General features: G+C 40.5%; 1 protein-coding gene across 1 annotated transcript in view; it reads right to left on the bottom strand.

Moving 5' to 3' along the window:
* Nucleotides 1-21,513, bottom strand: part of fhl3a (four and a half LIM domains 3a) — a 30,571-nt gene that overhangs the window by 5,854 nt on the left and 3,204 nt on the right. Inside the window, exons 2-3 of the mRNA XM_044208431.1 lie at nucleotides 1,990-2,162; nucleotides 527-701 (exon numbers count right to left, since the gene is read on the bottom strand). Of these exons, the coding sequence (XP_044064366.1) occupies nucleotides 527-701; nucleotides 1,990-2,145 (331 nt within the window). The 5' untranslated portion in view covers nucleotides 2,146-2,162. The remainder of the gene's footprint in view (nucleotides 1-526; nucleotides 702-1,989; nucleotides 2,163-21,513) is intronic.

Here is a 21,513-nt window from a genome sequence, read left to right as displayed (position 1 = left end):
CAATCGTGGACCCCCTCGCCTTCGTCTCTTTCTCGTCTACCTCTTTTTTCTAAAACCTCTTTCCTTTCTATATCAGCTTGATCTGTTACTTTATACTATTCATTTGTCCCTGCTTCCTGGAGTTTGCCATGTCATCATTTTCCAAAGTCATTTGCCTATCTTGAAATTTGAATTTGTGTACTACATGGAAAGTAAAATGTGGTACAATGAGACTAATGCTTAGTGGGTGAGTGAAGTACCATAATATATGGCACTGTCAAATGCATAATGTGCAAGCTATTTCACAAGTCACTCCCTCTTTTATTTTATTTAATTTCCTGGATTTTGAGCTAAGCTAGCTCTTGGTTCAGAAAGGTGACAGTCTAGCCAGAATCCTACTTCTCTAACCTCTACTGTGAGAAGATTCTATAAGCACAAAAAAAAACTTAAAATAGTTGTAAAAAGAGTCATTCAGAGAGCACAAATGAAATAAGTCTTAAATTTCAACACCCAAATCCCGCAATGAACAAATGCCTTGCACCTTTACCTGGCATGACGACCTTGTCGCAGGCTACACACTTGGAGGAGAACTCATTACAGTAGCAGTCATTGCAGAGCAACGCGTCATCCTGACTGGTGAAAGGCTCATCTGCCAACGAGCGATCACAGCGGAAACAGCGGAAGCAGTGCTCATGATAATGCCGGTCCTCGTAAAAGAGCTCCTGGAAGCAGAACAAGAAGAGACAACAAGGAATGGGAGGTCATTTCATAAATACATCACAGAAATTATATCACCTTAATCATTATGAGTCTCTTCCAAATTTATTTTCATGTTTTACAGGTTCAGAATTGCAATAACCTAAAGGAGGCAAATAAGGAAAAGACCACAAGACTAAACACCAACAAAGGCTTCTGGTTACAACAGGAGCAGAAAGGAGAGCTGGATTGGTCTGGGTCAACCTGACCCATGTAATGTTAGCATAGGCAGTAACGAGTATGTGGTTACTCTGCATACGTGTATATATTGTACTTGTGGCCATGCTTCTATTTAAAAAAGGTCTCACAAGGATGTTGAATTGAGTGTCTAAAGAGCACTGAGACAAGAAAATGCTGGCTTTATTGTCCACTGCCCATGAGGGTGTTGATAACGCATTGGCCTTCTTAGCTAAAAAACTACTAAGCACTGTAGCGTGCCCCAATCTGTAAACTAACACTAAGTAGCATATGTCAGTCTCAAACGATCCACTTCATGTTAGTGTTTTCCATTAAGGGAAGATTAAATTTTAACTTGACTGTGGGCAAGAGGGAGACATTCCCTCATGCTGCATTTTTACAATCTTAGACAAAATTAGCCTCTTGGCTTATGTGGACTTAGTGGAAATTGCCTGTATAATTGCATGTTAAATTAGCCTTTACTATGTCTTGCCACACAAAATATATAGAACATGCCTCATTAAGCATGAATTATGCATCATTAACATGACATAACTTCTGTTTTAACTATCCAAGGCCATGTCAAAACATGGTAAAAATAGCTTAAAGCTAATTAGGCTAGATGTTTGATGTGCTTGATCGTACATTAACATTTTATCCTTGGTGTTTTTTTAATGGTGTTTTTATGGTTTTTAATCATCCTTTATTCCCTATGGCTGCCTGTTTATTCATACATTACTGTGTATTTTATTGTTGTGTTTTATGTGTAAAGGACTTTGTAACAGTGGTTTTGATAAGTGCTATACAAATAAACTTTATTATTATATTATTAATATCTTTGTTTAAACTGTTAATATGTGGCTCACAGTGTGGAAAGACATGGTGATATGTGGGATTCATTCCAGTGCATGTATTACAGAAAAAAAAATGTTACCAGAAATATGTGGGTACATGTTTTTCCTTTTAATCAAATAAAAAAAAGATGTTTCAATTGAAATTCTGCATGTACTCTACGTGTTAATGTTGTGCAGCAGATAGATGATTGCATGTCTGATCATGTCAAAATGGATGCCTTACCCTTGCATCATGGCCGATCAGCTCCTTGCACTCATCACATGTGTTTGAGAACAGGCTGTCGTAACAGGGGATGCAGTAGGGACTGTCATCTGACTGGATGTACTTGCGCCCATACAAAGACTCCTTGCAGTTGTCACAGTCAAAACGGTCAGCCATTGTAATTTTCTGTAAGCCTGAAACACAGAAAGGAGACACTTTGGTCAGCAACATTTTAAAAAAACAACAAATACCAACAGATCCAAAAGAGATGAGGACAAGAACAGAGGGCTGAGACAAAAGGGGAGGAGAAGAAAAGGAGGGAGAGTGCTGAGGAATGATCCTGTCACCTTTTCCGGTACAGCAGTTGGACATCAGTATAGACATTCGCTGCCAATATTTATGCTGTTAATACTTCGGTTTGTACCAGCGATGAAGCTGAGCTCAAACAAAACATGCAGTGCAAGTGGGAGCAAGTGGAAAAAGAAAGAGAGACAGAGAAAAAGAGAGAGAGAGCAACAAGAGAGGCAATACAAAATGCATATTAGCTTTTATTGCTGTGTGATGAAAGTGTTGTGGATGCAGAAGGAGGGGACAAGAGAGGGAGCTGTCACTTTGCTTTCTTTCAGTAACTACCAAATGCTGTCAACTGCTCAAAATCTGCAACCTAAAGATTAAAGCACCAATGCAAACTGAGCGACCTCTCTCATGCCTAAGTGGGAATAAAGTAGTGTACCCTTGCATGTGAAGCTCATACATTATATAATAAATATTCATGAGACAAGAATCTATTTGTGAGTAGAGTGTGGACCACCAACAGATACAGAAACCCCATGAAGAGATGGGTTTGTGAGAGTTTGTACACATGCATATACAGATACAGGAGGTACACTAAGTAAATGGTTTTTACTGTGAAATAGGCCCCTTGATAATGACTGCGCACACAACAAAGTGACAGAATAATATTGTGAGAGCATTATGGCAACAATATCAAGTTGCCAAAACATTACAGCGTGGCTGGAGGAAAGCCTAGTGATAAGTGATACAGCCCTCTGGCAGAGTGCACTGCTGGCTATTCATTCCCACCACACAGTAATAATAATCACCTCTGATATGATAATCAATCAAACTTCAAACTGGCCCTGTGCTGCCTGTCTTACACCTACACACACATGCACAAAATCCCCCTATGCAAGTGCACAAACAGCATATATACAAAGCACATATGAGGCATGCAAACACACACATATACTCACACTAAAACACAGGGTGACACAGAAAAAGGAACAAAGACTAAAAGCTAAATCACACAAGATCCATCAAAGAAAACATTAGTCCCAGACTCTCATATTTCATCCGTCTCAGCTCTTTGCCAGACGAAAGCTCTTAATGAGTTGGGGTGAGAAAGTCAAGATCCAACAGACCTCACCTACTCATATTTAACCCAGTGACAGGCTTTTTGCTAACACAACACCACTTCCCCAAACTGGAGAGACACTCTCAGCCCCCTTCGATGACCTTAAGACATAAATTAGAAAGTGTAAATGCTCGACAGCCCTAAAGCCATGTGTATACGTTGGATCACATCACTAGACTGCCAAATCTCTCTATCTCATGACTGAATGGATACATCTTTATTATCTGATGTCTCATATTATAGTATACATCTGGAGGTTATGGCAAAATATCAGAATAAGCAGCTGTGGTTGGCCTGTGTAATGTACAGCAAGGTGCTGAACTTGTGAGTCTGAGTTTTAACATCAATTTCTGTATATTTGACACACAATCCATCAGAATTCCAGTGACATTGCCCACATAACCACAACGTCAAGATTAGATCAGAAGAGTATAGAGCTGAAAATGAGCACTGTGACCTTAATGTTATCTGCAGTGCCAGGTAGGTATGTGCTGCCTTTGCTTGCCAGGTAAAAGAACGAGACGAGGCATGATTCACAAAGCTGGGAAGCCGGTGCTATGACGTCTGATGTCAGCTTTCATTTCCAAAGCAAATCAGGCAGGTGTTTATTGCCCTCCCCATTCATATGTATCATCCACATATTCACATACTAAAAGGCTGCAGAAAGTAGGTCAGAAAACTTAGGTAGACTGGTTAAGTAGAAACAAATACATAAATACATTTCTGTACCTGAGATGGATCACTCAGGGTGTTGCTGGTAGCATTGTTTCTCCACTGGTCCCATGCCATCTTGGCTAGTCTGTTTTTAGTGTTTTTATGGTCTAAAGAGAGATGTGTTTTTGAGCAAGAATTACTAGTTTGCCAGCAATCAGGTTAAGATTGAGTAACGGAGAACTCACTAAAGCACAGATGAGAACATTACACTCAATTGTAAAGATTCCAAAGCCTGATACATACATATGTATGACTTTAGAAATCAGCATAAGGGTTGTTTTGACCTCCACGTCTTGCAGTGATTCCATTTCAGAGAGATTCACTTTGAGTATCAGTGTTTGAGTTGCCAATGCAGAGCCTGAAATGAACTCCTGATGGCACAGGCTCTCACAGAGAGGGGCATGACGTCAGTGAACTGACCCCTGGAGTGATGGACTAAGACGTGACTGCATGCAAACATTGCTGACCCAAAACCCACTATCCCAAACTGAAGGGGAGAGAAGAGAAGAGTTGGATCTGGGTCACAATGAACTCCAGACCGGAGGCCAGTTCTCACAGGGCTTTGGATCTACTACTGTATATGCTAACTTCCCGGCAAAGGTCCATCTCCTTCATATCCAGGACCCAGTGACTAAGAACCCCACTCTGGGTTACTAATCTTCCCAAATACCAGAGCTGTGACTGAATTTAGGCCCCTGGGAAAAGTGTGGGCTTCAAGGAAATCACCACTGCCTCCACACAGGACAATGATCCAGAAATATTGTGCTGAGTTTAATTATAGTATTGCAGCACAAAGTAGGGATCTCTGTTTAATATGGGCAACAGTGCATTCCATTCTCTATAATGATCCAGAGGGAGTTCATCTGAGAGAGACTAAAATATATATTAAATGCAGCTATATGGGTCAGTATGAATGACTCTGCAGAAATGTCTATCTATTTTTCTTAACCTTTGCGAGGCTGTAGTCTGTTGGATGAAAAGCCTTACAATGATATTCTGATTGGTCAGTTGATTAGTCTGTTTGTCAAAAGCAAGGTATTGCCAAAACAGAAGAATGAATTTGCAGTTGATATTCATGGACACCAGAGGATAATAATGTTGATAAAACAATCTCAACTCAACACCCTCAACACTTACTGGCTTGTTCTGGAGCATTCAATCCTGTCACATGGTCTTCATCAACAGATGTCATGGAACTGTAGATGTTTGAACTTTCCATTAATCTAAACACTTTTGCGACTTCCTGTCCATGTTGGCTTAATATCTACAGTTACACGACAACTCTGCTAGCACGTCCTCAAGTCTCTGAAGACCATGTGATATGGTCAAAAGGTCTGGAAAAGAAGCAAGTAATCTTTTTTTTTGTTGACTGCTGTTTTCAAGGTCAAGAATGAACTTTTAAGCTAAATGCATCTTAATCCTAATGTTTTTGGACACCCCCTTGACCTTGATATCTTGCACAACCATCAGGACAAAATTCCCACTTTTACAAAAGATATAAGAAAAACACTGCGAACAATGTGCGTTCATATTCCCCTGCGGATGAACCCTATGATTTCTGGACATTCTGTGCTTATTCCTCTTACACCATCCTCAGGCCAAAACTCAGCACAGATGATATCTCATAATCAAAATTGGCACAAAATTGTCTAGGCACATGCTCCAAAGGAGATGAACTCTTTTAATTTAATGACACAGTGGCATGACAAAGCTTGGTGCAAGGGTTATTTGTGTAACCACCACCAACAACCGAAAAATAAAAGTTAGTGGTGGCCTGCATCTGAGGGACAGCTGCAGGGGAAAGGAGAGAGGACCATGAGAGGAAATGCGACTATAAACAGATGTGGAGAAGAAGCGTGACGGAGTGAGAGAGAGAGATTGTCTGTGACAGAGGGAAGGAGAGAGAGTGCGCTTCGTAACGTTATCTCCGCTGGAAAGATTAGTTTTAAGTTTTAATAGTATTGTGTAGCAGAATGCAACAATACTCTCTATTCTTGAGATTGACAGCAATCAGTAAATTTCTCTTTCTCTCCTGGTTTCAAAACTTGATCAGGAACTTCAGGTTTTTAAAACTTTGACCCTAGCCTGTGAACCGCTTCCTGTTTAGCTAGATGTTGCCTAGCAATGGAAACAACAGAAATTCTGAGGCTCAGGAACTACATTTTATAATTTAAAACATGAAAAGTAAGACCAAAATTGGTTGTATGTGTTAATTAACAACTAATATATTTTATTGGAGAAATGTACACGCTACCCACCAGTATATATAGTAAAAAATGAACATGTATGTACATATTAATACTTTTGTACTTTTACTTAAATAAAATTTTTAATGAATTTTACTTTTTCTGTACTGCTATTTTTACTTAAGTAAAAGATCTGAGTACTTCTTCCACTGCTTACTTAATATTGTGGTGTGTGATGAACCTTGAATCTTCCCGGGGCTGCAAATAGGCATTTAGACTTTTCATTTGTTTTCACACATCCGGCTATAAGATAGCAGAGGAATGCCAAGGCTACATTCTACTAGTCATCACAACCCTCCCTGAATGGCATAAGGGGGTGAAGTTCAGGGCCAATTGTGAGACACCACAGAGCAACCAACCAATGCAAGCAAGCAGACTGTATGCTGTTGCCGGGCAACATAGTCATGGTTGGTTACTGAAGGGCTAGCAGACACCCTGTCCAGTCGAGTCTCACAGGCAGGCCTGTTAATCCCCAACCCAAACTTTGCTTACGCTCTGGTTGATTCCAAATGAACAGTCCGCATAGCCTAATGGGAACGAGCCTGCCCCCCTTCCCTGCTGTGCATTAGAAGAATCAGTATAAATACAAAACAGAACTGTCAACATTCATGGTGCATTGAAAAACACATGTATACATATTGCTGACTATCTTAAAGAGAATTATTCCTGTGATCATGGATTACAAATACAAACTATTTCCAGGGGTCAAAGTGACACAGTGATACCAAGGATGGTTTTCAGTGTTTTCAGTTTCGTTATATATATATATATATATATATATATATATATATATATATATATAGTGCTACAATGAAATGAAGCCCTATTTTCATTTAAATGCTTTAAAGGATTTTCCCTAAAGTTCCCTAAAGAGTCCCTAAAGTTAATGTCAGTGGAGCAGTTGTTTTTGTCACTTGTTGACATCATGTCAATTAGAGACAACAGCTAAGTCTGTTTTTTTCCTTCTTTACGACAAAAAAACAACAAAACATTTTGTGGTTATGATATTGTAGGGACAATGTGGGAATGCCATATCTCCAACATAAAAAAGTAAATGCGGAAGTGGTGCAACTGTGGCTACCCTGATAAGACAACATGACCGTTGGTGGAAATAGCATCACAGTCTCTCTAGTATGAGGTCTGCAAGCAATACAGTTAAGAAGAAACCATTCAATACCAGGACAACTGCTCTATTTGTTAGGTCTGGGTTTATAGGTCCATTGTGACTGGTGTGCTTTTATGTCCAAGTGGATACTTTAAAAAGTGTGGATTTTACTGTCTGTAGTAAGGTCTGATTTACTTTAAGAAAGTAGCGGCTACAAAAGCCACTCAGCCACCTTTAACTGTCTGATATTTTGGCAGCAAATAGACACACCAGAGGAAGCAGTGTGTTGTTGAGCAGGTCCCCTTAAAGTACACATGACTCTGTTTCCTTTTATACAGAGAGAGTGATGAAGGAATGGAGGAGAAATCAAACACAACAGTGGGACAAGTAAAAAGAGAAAGAAAGAAAAAATTGAAGAAGGTGACATTTAGAGGCAAATGAATGCTGGAGCAGGAACTTAAACATATGACTGTCTTAAATACAAATTAGAGGAAAAGTGAAATGGCTGCATTTGGATAAACACATACCATCACATAGCCCTCTGTCTGGTGCCTGGACATCTTCCAAACACAGTAAGTCTCCTTGGCTAGCTTTGAGATGGGAAAAAAGTACAGCACTGGACACTTAAGTATATCATTTGAGGGCCTGGTTGAGCATATCAAAAATAAAGCACAATGTCAAAAGCACACTTCAGAAAAGTTAATTTGTGTCTCAGTCCAGTGGCCACTTGAAAGGAGCCTGATGGAGATGTCGTCTGATCTTATTTATTCCAGCGCCTTATGACCGTGGAAGACTTTCAATTTGGTGACTAATGCAAAAAGGCAAAGGCATGAATTGCACAAGACTTTTTTAATGGTTCAGAACTTATATTTATGACACAATGTCAGAGGGATTACATTCATGTTTTTCTTCAAGGGACTGGAAACTGAGGCCAGGTCCTTTGGGAGAACCTTCCAGATCCATATATTCTGTGAGGCTAGTCACTCCACAAGCTAAATTACATCAATATGACTAATTGTTTGCATGAACATCATCTAAAGTGGTTAGAACCATTCAGGTCACAATACAACAACACAAGAGTTGGACATTTAAAATATATTTGTAGTGTATTAGTCAAATGTTTGGTGTGTTGCTCTTGCTGGCTATCGCCACATCAGATAAATGAAGTCCAGTAATCGAAAGGACACACTGAGGCAATGAATCTTATCACAGGAAGAGGATGAAATTGCTCATGAAGGAGATATAATGCTGCAGCCCCATTCATAAACAGATGTGCATATTTAAACAAGCTTACAAGTACTGCTTATGGACATACAAAAAACATTTTAATTCTCATGTTAAGAAAGAATTTTGTTTACCTAAAGGTATTTTAAAAAATCTACTAAAATGGCAGTTTAGTAAAGCATCATGCTGTTTAGTGTAGCTGTGACACTGATTCTAAGCCAGAAAACCAAAACTGCAATCATCATCATGACATTTAAGACTTTGAGCAATCTGCTTTCATCAAAGTTTATAGGATGGGGTCGGCACTCAGCCACCGTTAAGATGCTGTTTTAAACAACCACGGGCTCTACTAGTGTTGTCATTTTTTAAATCTCTCTGTCTTGCATTAGAGGAGAACCTAGACCACCCACATTCTCAGGACACTACATGAGGCTATAAGCAGGAAGCTAGAGCAGTTTCATTTACTGAGTCTTTGAACAACATCAATGAGCGAGCTGTGGCAGGGCAGAGGGGAGTGGGGGTGGGGGTTGGTGCGGGAGCACCTGAGACTGCTCCTCTGTGGGAACCTGGGTCAGACTTGACGATAGAGCGCAGGCTGCAGGACCAGACACTGGAAAGCAAACATGTTATTGTCCCTGAGCGTTTAAACACCGCCTGGTGTGGAGTGGGAGGCGACAGAGGGCTCAAATGAAAGCCAACATCATAAACATAAAGGAGGAAAATGACTACCTGCAGCAGAAAATGTCACCACGGCCTTTGTAATTTGTCCCTTCTTGGCAACTTTTAATGACCATGCAAGTGTGGGGATATGACTTGATGTCTTTTAATATTAGCCTTGATTCTGTTGTTTAGCACACACTGCAGCATTAGAGGAGAGCTACGAACGAATAGCAGCTAGCCCTAAAGAACTGTACATCAAACCTTCTGGACTCAATTATTAAAAGGATTTGATATGGTGATTTAAGTGTGTACACAAGATAAACAAAAGTACAGCACAAGCCTGCACTGACATATGTTTAGTTATACTAAAAACATAAATTTGTCATAATCTGACAGTCACTTGGCACACAGAGACTTGAGGACGTGCTAGCAAGGAGGAGGACTCCATGTGCATATGGATGACAAAGTGCAGTTGAAAATGCAATTGTCACATCTCATCTGTCCCCTTCCACAAGCCGGTCTCAATCCCAATGTTCCACAATACTCCACCAACACCAAACAATAACATCGCAATTATTCTAAATCATACAGTACTGTCCCAACCACCATGAGGGAAAGTTTGGAACTTTGGAATGAATCTGAATTTATTTTTATATCACTGTGTGCAGATGGCCAAAAGACAACATTTTTGGCCTACTTTTGTCTTCCTTTGAAGAAAAGAAAATGCTGCCATACATTAGTGCTTCACATCTGGTTTGCATTGGGGAAACTATGCAGTCAACTCCTGTGTGCCAGTGGAGGTTTTGGAGAGTCACTGCCTGGAGAATGCAAGAAAGGTTGTCTTTTTTCTCTCTCTGTGCTGGTATTTGCCAGTAAATGTTTAGATGGCAAAGGGAAAACTGTAGCAAGAGTGAGAAAAGAGAAAGCAAATCTTGAAAGCAAGCAAGAAAAAAAATCTTGACAGTCTGCTAGCTGATCTTTGGATATACTTTGAGGTGGTAAACAGTGTGGTGAGAGGAGAGAAAGGTAAGGAATGCAGAAACAATGTAGTTAAAGAAAATGTGTGATAAACAATAATTCAACAAAAGGATTAAAAGCTGATGCTTGCTGAACAAAACTGTACCGTCACACAGATAAGCATACTGTATATAGTAAAAGGAAAACTGAGAAGAGGTGCTGATAGATCTCAGGGTAACAGTTACATTTTCTGGGGGTCTCACTCAGTGCTGGCCAGTGGTTTTAGAATAAATAAGTTGAGTAGGGTTGTTCTAAGGCCTCTGTACAGCTGTATGACAGGAAGAGTATATTATTTCTTTTTGAACAAACATGGCCATTAATCCTAGGAACCCCTTTACTCCATAGTTTCCCAGGGCAGATTTGTGCCCAAAAATGGTTATCTTAGTCACTGTCTTGATAGCTTCACATCCTCTCTGTCATTCTCTACTCTCTGATCTAAGGGATAGGGCATCCCTTTGAAATCTGAAGCCTTCGCTGTTCAGGGGAGACTTATTTCAGTTTTGACACCTGCTTTGTTTTGCTGAGGACTGTGGACTTGCACATTGTTTAAATAAAATATATTCAGTTTTAAATAAATGTATTTAGTTTTAAAGCACCCTGCCTTACATACATACTGTACTTAACATGTGTAACACAGCCCAGTCTCCATTCAAATCTGAGCAGAATGAGGAGTATGCATAGTGAGGTGAAGGTACTTTCACTTGCAAACTGGGTGATTCAGTTACTGGTTTGCAAGCCTCTGGAGAGGATGTTGTTTTCACAAGACCAACCTCCAGAGGGGGAACAGAAAGAGCCCCTCTGATGCAATATCTTCAGTGGCAAAACAGAAATATCAACCTTTGTCTGTGTGTCCTTGTGCCTTTGCTACAGGGCAGGCAGACACAGCAAATCTCTTGCAAGTCACCACAATGGAAAAATACCTTTAGACTGCTCCTATAAATAAAACAAACTTCTTTAAACTGTCAGATCCAGAGAGATTTAGGGGCCAATTTGGCCTCCTTTGATTTACACAAGCCCTAATATGGATTTGAGGCACGTGCCTTTGAGCTGTTGCTCTGGAGTTTTGGACCATGAAATCTGATCATAGAGGATATTGAGGATGCTTTGACTTGTGATAGAAAATCGGTCATGGATTTTTCTCTTTTTCTTGTCTTTCTGCTATGGCTATGTCTTTATTGTTGAACTTAGGTAGAAGTGTGTGTTATACAGTTTTGTGGCCTTAATATAAGCCCAAATACTGTCAGTTGTCTTTATCAGTTGTTGCTGTGCTTTGTCAGTGGAAAATGGGGAATTTCACATCTCATTTCATGGTAAGACAGATCTCAAAAACTGAAATAAAGAAACATGACTAATGCAGATTCTGTCATTATATATATTTATGTGAGTGAGGTATATTACTCAGTAGTGGAGGGGGAGAAAGAAAAATAACTCTTATTCTGCCTTTTTAGCTCAAGTGATTACCTTTGCTCTTTGAATGCAAATTCAATTCTTTCTGGTCACAGTATGATCCGACAATGTTTCTAATTCATACCTACAAGATTATCTAGTTATATAGTTGCATAGTATGTCTTTATAATTTGAAATCCACTAGTTAAACATAACTAAAAAGTTGAGAAAGCCCAGTAAGCATAATGATAATGACTGCATCATCATTTTTACTTGACATGTCCTGACCACTGCTGTTTACGCACAAGCTTCATGGCTATTAGTAACCCACAGAGGGACTGAACACCAAGGCTAACTGTGAACCAAAAGACACAAAATGGCTCCCACAGACTGGTCATTCCCAGGTGGTCTCCTAATGTTGCTGAGTCAGTGCAACTAGCCAGGACATCAAGGAGCTGGGCTAAGGTTTCACAGGCCGCACACTCAGCAATCTAAGCATGCCACACACAACTGTGCAGTACACACCCACAACTGCTAGCAATTATTTATAACTCATTCAGACTTGCGGCTCGTGGCTGCAGTGATGGCACCTGACCCTGAGGTTAATGCCCAGACAAGAAGGGTAATTTTTTAAAACATACATCCCAACATCCCCAGACATGAATATTCAACATGTTGTTATAAGCAGGTGGAAGTTTCCAATCACCGGGTGCAGAGGGCTTTCATGGGTATTATACATTATAAGCAGTAAGAACAATCTACATTCTTGACAACAGCTGCACGAATTATCTCCCAAAAACCTCAACAGACCAAAATACTCACCTCTCTCCCTCTCCGACTCTGTGACCCAGAGAAGATGGGTTCATATGAAAAAAAAAAGCATTACGTTGCCTCAGAAAACCGAAGGGGGGCTGCCAAATGTGAAATGACTGGGATGAATATCTAAGAAGTCATTTCCAGTATATGCAGCCATTTTTTCCCTTCTCAGGCACATCTCCCTGGCAACGTGTAAACAGTGCCCTCATTCCCCAGGACCATAAACCTCTTGGCAGTGATGTTTAGCTCTCGTTTCATCCTGCGCAGCACTGACTGAGGGCACAACTCAGCGTTTTATTAGGGATGCTGTGGCAATGTGAAAATTGATGTTTTGTGCCATAAAAAATATTGAACCCATCAGGGAACTCAGATACCATATTAATACATCCCAAACATAGACCATTCAGGGAGATTTTAGACTTCCTAACTATTTCTACAGTGGAGCCTGTAATGCAAATGTAGAAAATCAGGTCAAACTTGCCTAAAATAAATCTAACAATTCACCAGTGCATAAGGTTAAATCTATACTATTATATATGTGTGTTTTAAATCACCACACAGTAAAATCCCACAGCATTAAACCAAAGATCTAAAAATAGATGTGATAATGTGGGTTGACCTCTGAAACATGTGCACCATTTTCCTGTCATAAAAACATAATGTCTTCTTCCTTTACTCTGGTATGCACTGTGAGAACCAAATGTGGGTTCATTTCCTACTGGGCAACAACCCCTTTCACCAGTGTGGGGTTGATAACAATGAGAAGTCCAAGTCAGTATGCATACGCACTGTGCTTCTTCCTGTTACCTCAAACAGATCTCTGGGACTTCTCAGAAAGACGGTTACACACATTTGCAAACACGCAGTCACAATGAAAAACTGGCGTATTATGTTAAACACACTGACACAGTCCTGCAGAAAGACAAAGACGCAGACACACCTGCAGCCACATGCAAGAGTAGTCACACACCTACTGTAGTACACACATGTGATCACACAAAGCTGAGGGTAGATAGAGGGATCAAACAAAAGAAATAAACACAGCAGCCAAACTGGGGGACAATGAGTGACTTTTGCAGGAAGAGCAGAAACAGTGAGCAGTTTGTTTAAGTCTCTTTGTGGGGACTTCCCGTCGAGTGTAATTACCGCTCATATTCACAATTCATGGCTTTTCTTCTCACATCATTGAAGCTGATAAGATCAAACAATTTGATGTATTTAGATAATGACTTTCAAACAAAGTGGGAAGATCTTGGTTATAACAATCCAAACACATCGAATAGATGATGAATTCAAACCAGACTGACACACTGGGACTGAACACTGCCAAGCCGCCCTCCTTAGTCCTCAATTCTCACCAGCAGAACAGAAGATTGAAGCTTTACTTATTCAAACAATGATGTCATCATTGGTGAGACTACTAGAGAGAGAGATTTAAATTGCGAAGGATGATAAAAATCAGTTTCCAGACTCTACTGGAGATACTGTAAATTTCCCCTGATAATTATGCACACTGCAGCAAAAAAGGAAACTAGCTGGACTCTGTAGGAACATGTCTCTCTTGACCCAATTTTTATGATCCCAGAGAGGGACCACCTCCTTTTCCTCTTTGTCACTCTGGCTGTTTGCTTTGACCTATAAGTAGGTTACTGAGGAGTGAATCACGTGTCCATCGGATGCCCTTGCAGCTCATTTTGGCTTGTTGGAAGCACACACTGATGAATTGCTACATAATCAGAGAGTGCATATGTGAGTAGTACACTAGTGGAGGTTAGTGACCTAAGGGTCATTTATCCCCCTCACCGTACTGCCAGGAGAATGTTCCTGCTCTGAAATGCAGCAGGCAGGCTGTGTGGCTGGAATGAGCTCACTTCAAAGGTGTCCATAAATCATGCTGTCATGCATCCCAGGACTGCCTCCACCCTCCACGACACCCCTCGGTCGCTCACCCACCTACCCTTTTTCTCTGCTGTCCTCTATTCTAGGTTCAGACCATGTGCCTTTGTGCGTTACTAATTCTTACTTGTCATTTGTGTTTTGAGCTTTTGCATCCACTCACACTGCCAGTTGAATTTGATTGTGTGGTAACCTGGCAGTGAGCAGGTCATGTAGAAATCAATCATAGCAGAAGAAAAGGGGAACGGTGGAGTGGTAGTGATAGATGTAAACATGTACTCACCTAAAACTGCATTGGTATCAAAAAGCAATACTCCCTTTGGTAGACAATGGATTTATCTGTGGTTCATTTAAGTCTCGAGAAGAGCTGCAAGTTCAGAAATCCTATAGCTAGTTTCTCGACTTTGCCAGAACAGAGCTGCAATCCGTCAGGTCCTTATCTCCCAGTGTCACACACTGGGATCTCTTTATCATGCAGCCATGCAAAACACCATTCATCTTCCCCACCTAATTCATTATCAGTGAAAATGCAAAGTCCCAGCTTCAGTTGTTAAATGGAGAGACGACGTGAAAACAGGTGCTTTGGTAAACACTGATAGCGTGTTTGAATAATGTTGCTTCCCAAGCAGACCTGTCTATCTTTTTCAATCTATTAACCACAACTCTTGCCCGACTCTTGTCCGACCTCATTCTGCTTTTATCCTGCTTCTACTTTCCTACATAGGAGTATTCTTCGCTTCGAGAGATGTGGGAACAGTGCTGAACACAAAACAGACACAAACAAAGTGAGAAGCTAGCTTGGACTAGCAGAATCCAATGGCACTGGTAGATGAATGTTAAAAGCTACATGGCACTAACTTACACACAGTGCTGTGCAGAGGCACTGTAATACTCTAGTGACAGATCACCACAAGCATGACATGGTGTGACCAATGACCATCATCATGCATGACTTCTCATACTATACGATACACTTTTTCTTCCATTTTTTCTTTAACCATTAAATCTTAAACCGTTTCCACTCACCACTGTTGAGAAAGTGTGCGATGGGATGAGGGATGGGTTTTTTTAAGGGGGGTTGAATACTTCCACAGTGAAGTCATGGTGCTTGTGTCATTGGCCCTCTGCTGTGCTTTGCTCACCGTCTGGCCCCCATTTTACCCATTGATCTAATTTCCATTGCCAACATTGGATGTGGTTCTGTTTGAAGCTGAATGTTTAGGCCCATTAAAGCACTGACAGAATTGCAAACGTATGGTGGACCTTAGGAAAAGTAAAGAAGAAAACAACTTAGTGATGTTTGCCAGACTCTTTAGAGGATTGGAGTGAACAGAATGTACAGTTTTGAGCAGTGTTCACTGAGGTGGGAAAATCTATGACCATATTTACACCTGGTGTTAACGAGCTTCTTGCATCCTAGCTCTGAGCTGGTTTTAATTCATGTTTGGCATGAAAATGTAACAAACTCTGAATTCTCTTTCCCTCGTGAGATAACAAATATCACCTCTTCTTATATTAAAATTTGAGCGTTCATCTGGCCTATCTGAAAATCTTTTTTTATTGTATCTTAATGCCTGAGCAGCCTGCCGCCTGTTTGAACTGCTTGCGCTTCTCGTTGGGTCAGCATGTAACAGCTTATGTCCATTTATATAGCGCCTATATGTAGATTGGTGGCAGAGATGTGTTACATTTGCACTTTGCTGCTGCTAATGCGGTCAAGCGCCATCTCTGTAGGTGGTTTGGCTGAATGCCCAAGACATATACACTACATCAAGCTGCCAGTTGTAATGGGGGTCTGTATCTGTCACATAATTCTCCAACATCACAGAGATGGCTTAATTTCTAGGCATAACTGCAAATAACTATACAGGAACTCTTAATGCTCAGAGAAGACAATATATACCATACTATCGTTAACTTCAAGAAGTGAAATACACACCTGACTGACGACTTTATTAAGTGTAGAGCGTCTGTTGTTTCTTTAGTGATGTTCTGGAGGATAAAAGGTTTTGAATGGCAGGATAAAAGACTTTTCCATAGACACAAAAACATATTTATTAAAGCTGAAGCTACCATTGATGACAATGAAGTCCAGACATCTGTAATTTTCCCCCATCAAATAAAATTTAATTGCCAAAAAAGCACACCAAGTCACTGTTCTTTTACTTCACTGTACCATCTGTATATGTATTTCTGTACCACATGTGCAGCAGCAAATGCTCTTGTGTGTACCCATCTATCCTTTTTTTTCTAGCTGTGGAAGAGAGACAGAAGGTTATGGTTTTTAGTTTTTATATACAAGTATATTTATGATTATGCATATGTGTTTTTGTAATCTCTGTGAACTGTGGTGACAGCTGCACCAGAGAATGGAAGCATCACAAAACTGAATTTCTTACATACTGTATGTAGCTAAAAGCACTGAATATATTTTTAAAATATATTTCAATTAATTAACTTAAATTCTTTATTTGTTTCTGAATTTGTGCTAACTTACAACCTTTTCAAATTCCACAGAATAGAGGTTTCTATATGTAATTTTTGGGAAATACATGGATTATAAGATCATATACTCATATCTTATAACATATCTTTTGCTTCATATATTTAAGATGCATATCATATCATTTCATAGGAGAAATATATCGTAAAAATGCAGGGGATAGAATTTAAAATGCAAGAATTTTCTCGAGGATGACCTCCACGCTCAGTGCTGCATGTGAGGACTTTTGGAGCTTGGTTAAAAAAGATTTGGTCTGGCTACAGCCCCAATAGCTTTTGTATCTTCAAGGGTCTACCAACACCAGATGATTATACTAAATGATGGTCAAAGCTAAACAACAACAGCAACAGTATTCTCTGGTACTGGAGGTCTGTGGATCATTTGGTAATTGTGTGTCTGATCTCCCTCTGGACTGAGTTATGTCCGATTACTACAAACATCCTGAGCTCAATATGATCTGCTGGTTGTGAACACGCTGTCAAACAAAGCAGTACTTCACTGTAATGATCTCACTGCACCACTTTCAAGAGCTTTAATTACATAAGGTGAATGAGAACTGAGGTTGAATGTATTGGGAGAGTCACAACATGTTCTTTCTCTTGTGTACATTTGTTGTGATAAGGGTAAATAGTTTCTGCACACTAATAGAAACTTTTCCAAGATTGAGAGGTGGTACACACAGAGTAAACTATACACAGTAGGGACTTGCATTTGTCTTCGATTACGCTTTTCTGTGACAGCCCGTTGACAGATGCGCCCATAGGCAATAATAGTGTGCTTGGGCCACTCCTCTCTCCATCTCGTCCTTTCATTCCCTCTCTTAACTTCAACTGTTGAAGCCAAGAAATCCCTCCTTAGGTCTCTGTTACTTGTCTCTGTCGTAAATCACTGTCATCTTCTCATCGAGGAGCTGACGTCCTTTTATAGCCACACCAAGGACACTTTCTGCCATTTATGGCTTCTCTAAGGCACCGTACGAGGGCCGGTCAGTATCCCATGAAGGTGAGAGAACACAGGGAAGCAAAGGAGGCCAAGAAACATTCTTCCCGCTTCCTCTTCCTATTCAATGCAACTTTGACAGCAGGGGGCAAGTGCACTTTTCTTTCTGTGACTGACATAAATCCACACCTCAGTGTATGTAGCAAGTCTGGCTTGTCTCAGCCTGTCTCCTCTGTAGAGACTATTGTCTCTCCAACAGAGCCATAGAGATGAACGTGAGAGGGTGAGATAAAGTGTGTGTGTGTGTGTGTGTGTGTGTGTGCATGTGCCTGTAAATACTAGTAAAGACATAGAGAAAAAGAACAATGATGAGAGAGATGGTGGTAAGACATTCTGGATAAGGAGTCACATTCTTGATCGCTCGCTAGTTTCATCATGCAGAGCAAGCATTTTAAAAGTGTTTACTTTCAGCGGGGGGAAAGGCTCTTGCTCACAGCTGCACTCCAAATAAACACTCTTATATTTATCAGTGACAAGATAATACACATCCAATCTGAACAAGTAACAGCTTTTCATACTGTCCAACAAGTCAGGCCCTTGTGGTTCATCCCTGGAAGACAGTTGTGCAACACAGAGAACATTCGCGCACATTTATATATAAATGTGCACATACTAAACACAGACACCTTGCCATACACCCACACTCTCATGACTGCACTTCCTCTGCCATGATGTCACTGTCTGGGATCATTCTTTGCAGATGTTGGAGCCAACCCTATTAAGTGTTTGGGAAGCAATCAACACTAACGCAGTTGGCATTGTGGCAAAGTGAAGTTACTAGCCATATAAAGACACAACTACCACAGCAGCACGGGGTGAACATGGGGATACGGTAGTGGAATGGTGGAACAAACAATGCATATATACAGTGCCAAGGCTAAATTACCTCTCCAAGACATCTGTTATGAGAACAGAGTCCTGCTAGCATGTTGTTGTGGAGAAATACTTTAACGGCCAACTGTTTCAGGGTTGTTTTGAAAGGTGACATTTTGAGCCTCAGGCATTTTTGCTTTGTTTGAGGCCTGCCGTGTATCCCTGCATGGTTAAGGAGTGCATGCCATATGGTCTCAGATTATTGCCCAATTAAGCCAGTGTGCAAGAACATCCCATTGGAATGATGACGACATTGCTACTCCCATAGAAATAAAACCACTCTGTCACTTCTATGTAGCTGGATGGTTGCTGCTAGATTATTGTAGGCTTGCTCACTCTATACCTAATTTTTGAGTTCCAGTCCCAATTCAAAGATACCATGGTGGGTTAGGGTGTCAGTCAGCATCAAAGATTTGGTATTAAATTCTTTACTGAGTCTACAATAAGTAATATAAAATCGCATAAAGCAATTCAATAGTGATCCACTTCTGAGAGAGGCCATGGTAATTGTAGTTCAGCGAACCAGCAATTCCCTCAATAACAATATTATCCAGAAGAAGATCACTCTCTTGTAACAGATATGAAGTGTGTGGTGTTACGGTATAAAGTTTAAGCCTTTCCTCTTTACTTTGTCATCTCTTCTAGCAGAGATCTATTAGGGTGAAATAATATCCTATTATACTGGAGAAATTCTCCTCACCCAACATCCTTCTCAAGTGCCTCCATTAACCATAGGTTATCCTATGATTTAGCCATTAGCCACAGCCCAACATGACCATTAGTTATACAAATTCATAATACACATCACATTACCAGTTGTATAAAAACCACTGCAAGGAGTCCACAGACTTTAAATTTGTGCTTCCCTCTCAATCCTCCCATCTACCTGTTGCTTGATGTGACTTGCTTAGTTGGTTTTGAAGGCCATTTTGCTGACAGAAAATATCCAGCTGTCATGCTCGTTTATGTACTTTTGCAACATTTATTCGAGGAGAGGATATTTTCATAATACTGCTCTATCCTGCATTTATGCACACACTTTATATCCTGCACTTGCTTATTGCACTTCTGGTTAGCCCTAAACTGCATTTCGTTGCCTTGTACTTGTACATGTGTAATGACAATAAAGTTGAATCTAATCTAATCTTTATTCCCTGCGTAGAAATGTTCAGTTTTCCCAGGATAACATCTTTTATGGGTGCCAATGTATTGGGTAACATTAAGCAATTCTAGATAGATTTGCACACTTTTTGGCAAAGAGTCTATCCACTCACAGCAGAGGTGAGGGAACAGACAGGTTTATCTGGGATCCTGTTCCCATGAGCAAACCGAGGCAGGTTAGCTGGTAACCGTCGCACGTTTTGCATCATAGCATTAATTTCAAATCCTGTGAATTTGTACACTTCTGTTGGAGCATGACCATGCCCTCCTACCTTGGGGCGAGGGTGCAGGGAAACAGTCACGGCTGACTCATATGTTTCCCCAGTACAAGTTCATAATATGACAGAATGTGATGATGCAGCAGTGAATCGACAGGATTCCTGCACTCCAGCAACATCTGTTTCGTGTGATACAATGCAAAGGAAACAATGATAAAGCACAGGGGGTACTATTAATTCAATGTGTAATAAACATAACAGACAGAGCAGGCAAAATAGAGTAGACCAAGTGAAAGGTGGAGTGAGACAAAGCATAGCCCCATTCTTTCATAACATATAATTAGTTTGTTTTAAACTAGTAAGTGTGTAGTTGTGAGGCATCTGCAATTCTGTGCTTACAATTTGGTATTTCCTTTGAGAGTAGCAGGTAAGTGCTAGGTATAGACATGTAATTGTATCCCTAGAAGAATGTAATTACCCCATTAGCACAGAGTCAGTTACCTTTTACACTCCTTAGCTGCCTATATAAAGTTTATGTTCTCTTTACATAAAATCTCACATGGAGGGGACACTGTGGCAGAGAGTGTACAGAGAGGGAGAAAGAAGAGAGGAAAAGAGAGCGAGGCAGGATGACTGGATTGTGAGGGGGGCATTTTACCTCCCACAGGGGCCCTGGCTCAAAGGATCAAGTTTCAGACGTTTACCAACAAAGCATCCATGGAGGAAGTCTTGTGCCCCTCACAATAACACCACAGCACCTGGCCATCCCCACACAGGAAACCTGAGGTCACTTCCCCCCTTTCAGGGAATTCAGACACTCATGCGGCCATGTGCCCCCAGAGCCTGATGAAGAGGGGGCTGACTACCAGGGGGAAAGACGAGGAGACACACATACAACAAACTACAAAGAACATTTGAACTATGAGAAAATATATAGCCGAAGTCATATATAAGTGCATGAGAGTTGTGTGACAGACAGGTTCTGTTAACACCAAAGCAGAAAGAGTTCCAATTTCCCTTTTTTGGTCTCACATGTAACACAGATGTGATGTTTTTTTAATCATTCTGAACAGCTAAAAGCTGCATTGTTTAATTCTGGTTGGAACCACATGAATAAGAGGTTGAAAACAAGGTATGCACCCTAATAGCTGTGCTTGAATGTTCAGATTGTCAAAATTGTGAACAATTGTGAATTGTGAAAAAGTGAACAAGCCGTTGATGATTAGAGAGACACCCCCATATCTTTTAGAATTTGACAAAGATGCCTTTACCAAATGTGTTTGAAACAAGCAGAAGAAGCATTACAGTCTGAA

Source organism: Siniperca chuatsi, linkage group LG9 (assembly GCF_020085105.1).
Source record: "Siniperca chuatsi isolate FFG_IHB_CAS linkage group LG9, ASM2008510v1, whole genome shotgun sequence".
Classification (NCBI taxonomy): Eukaryota; Metazoa; Chordata; class Actinopteri; order Centrarchiformes; family Sinipercidae; genus Siniperca; species Siniperca chuatsi.
This window is presented reverse-complemented; position numbering and strand designations above follow the sequence as displayed.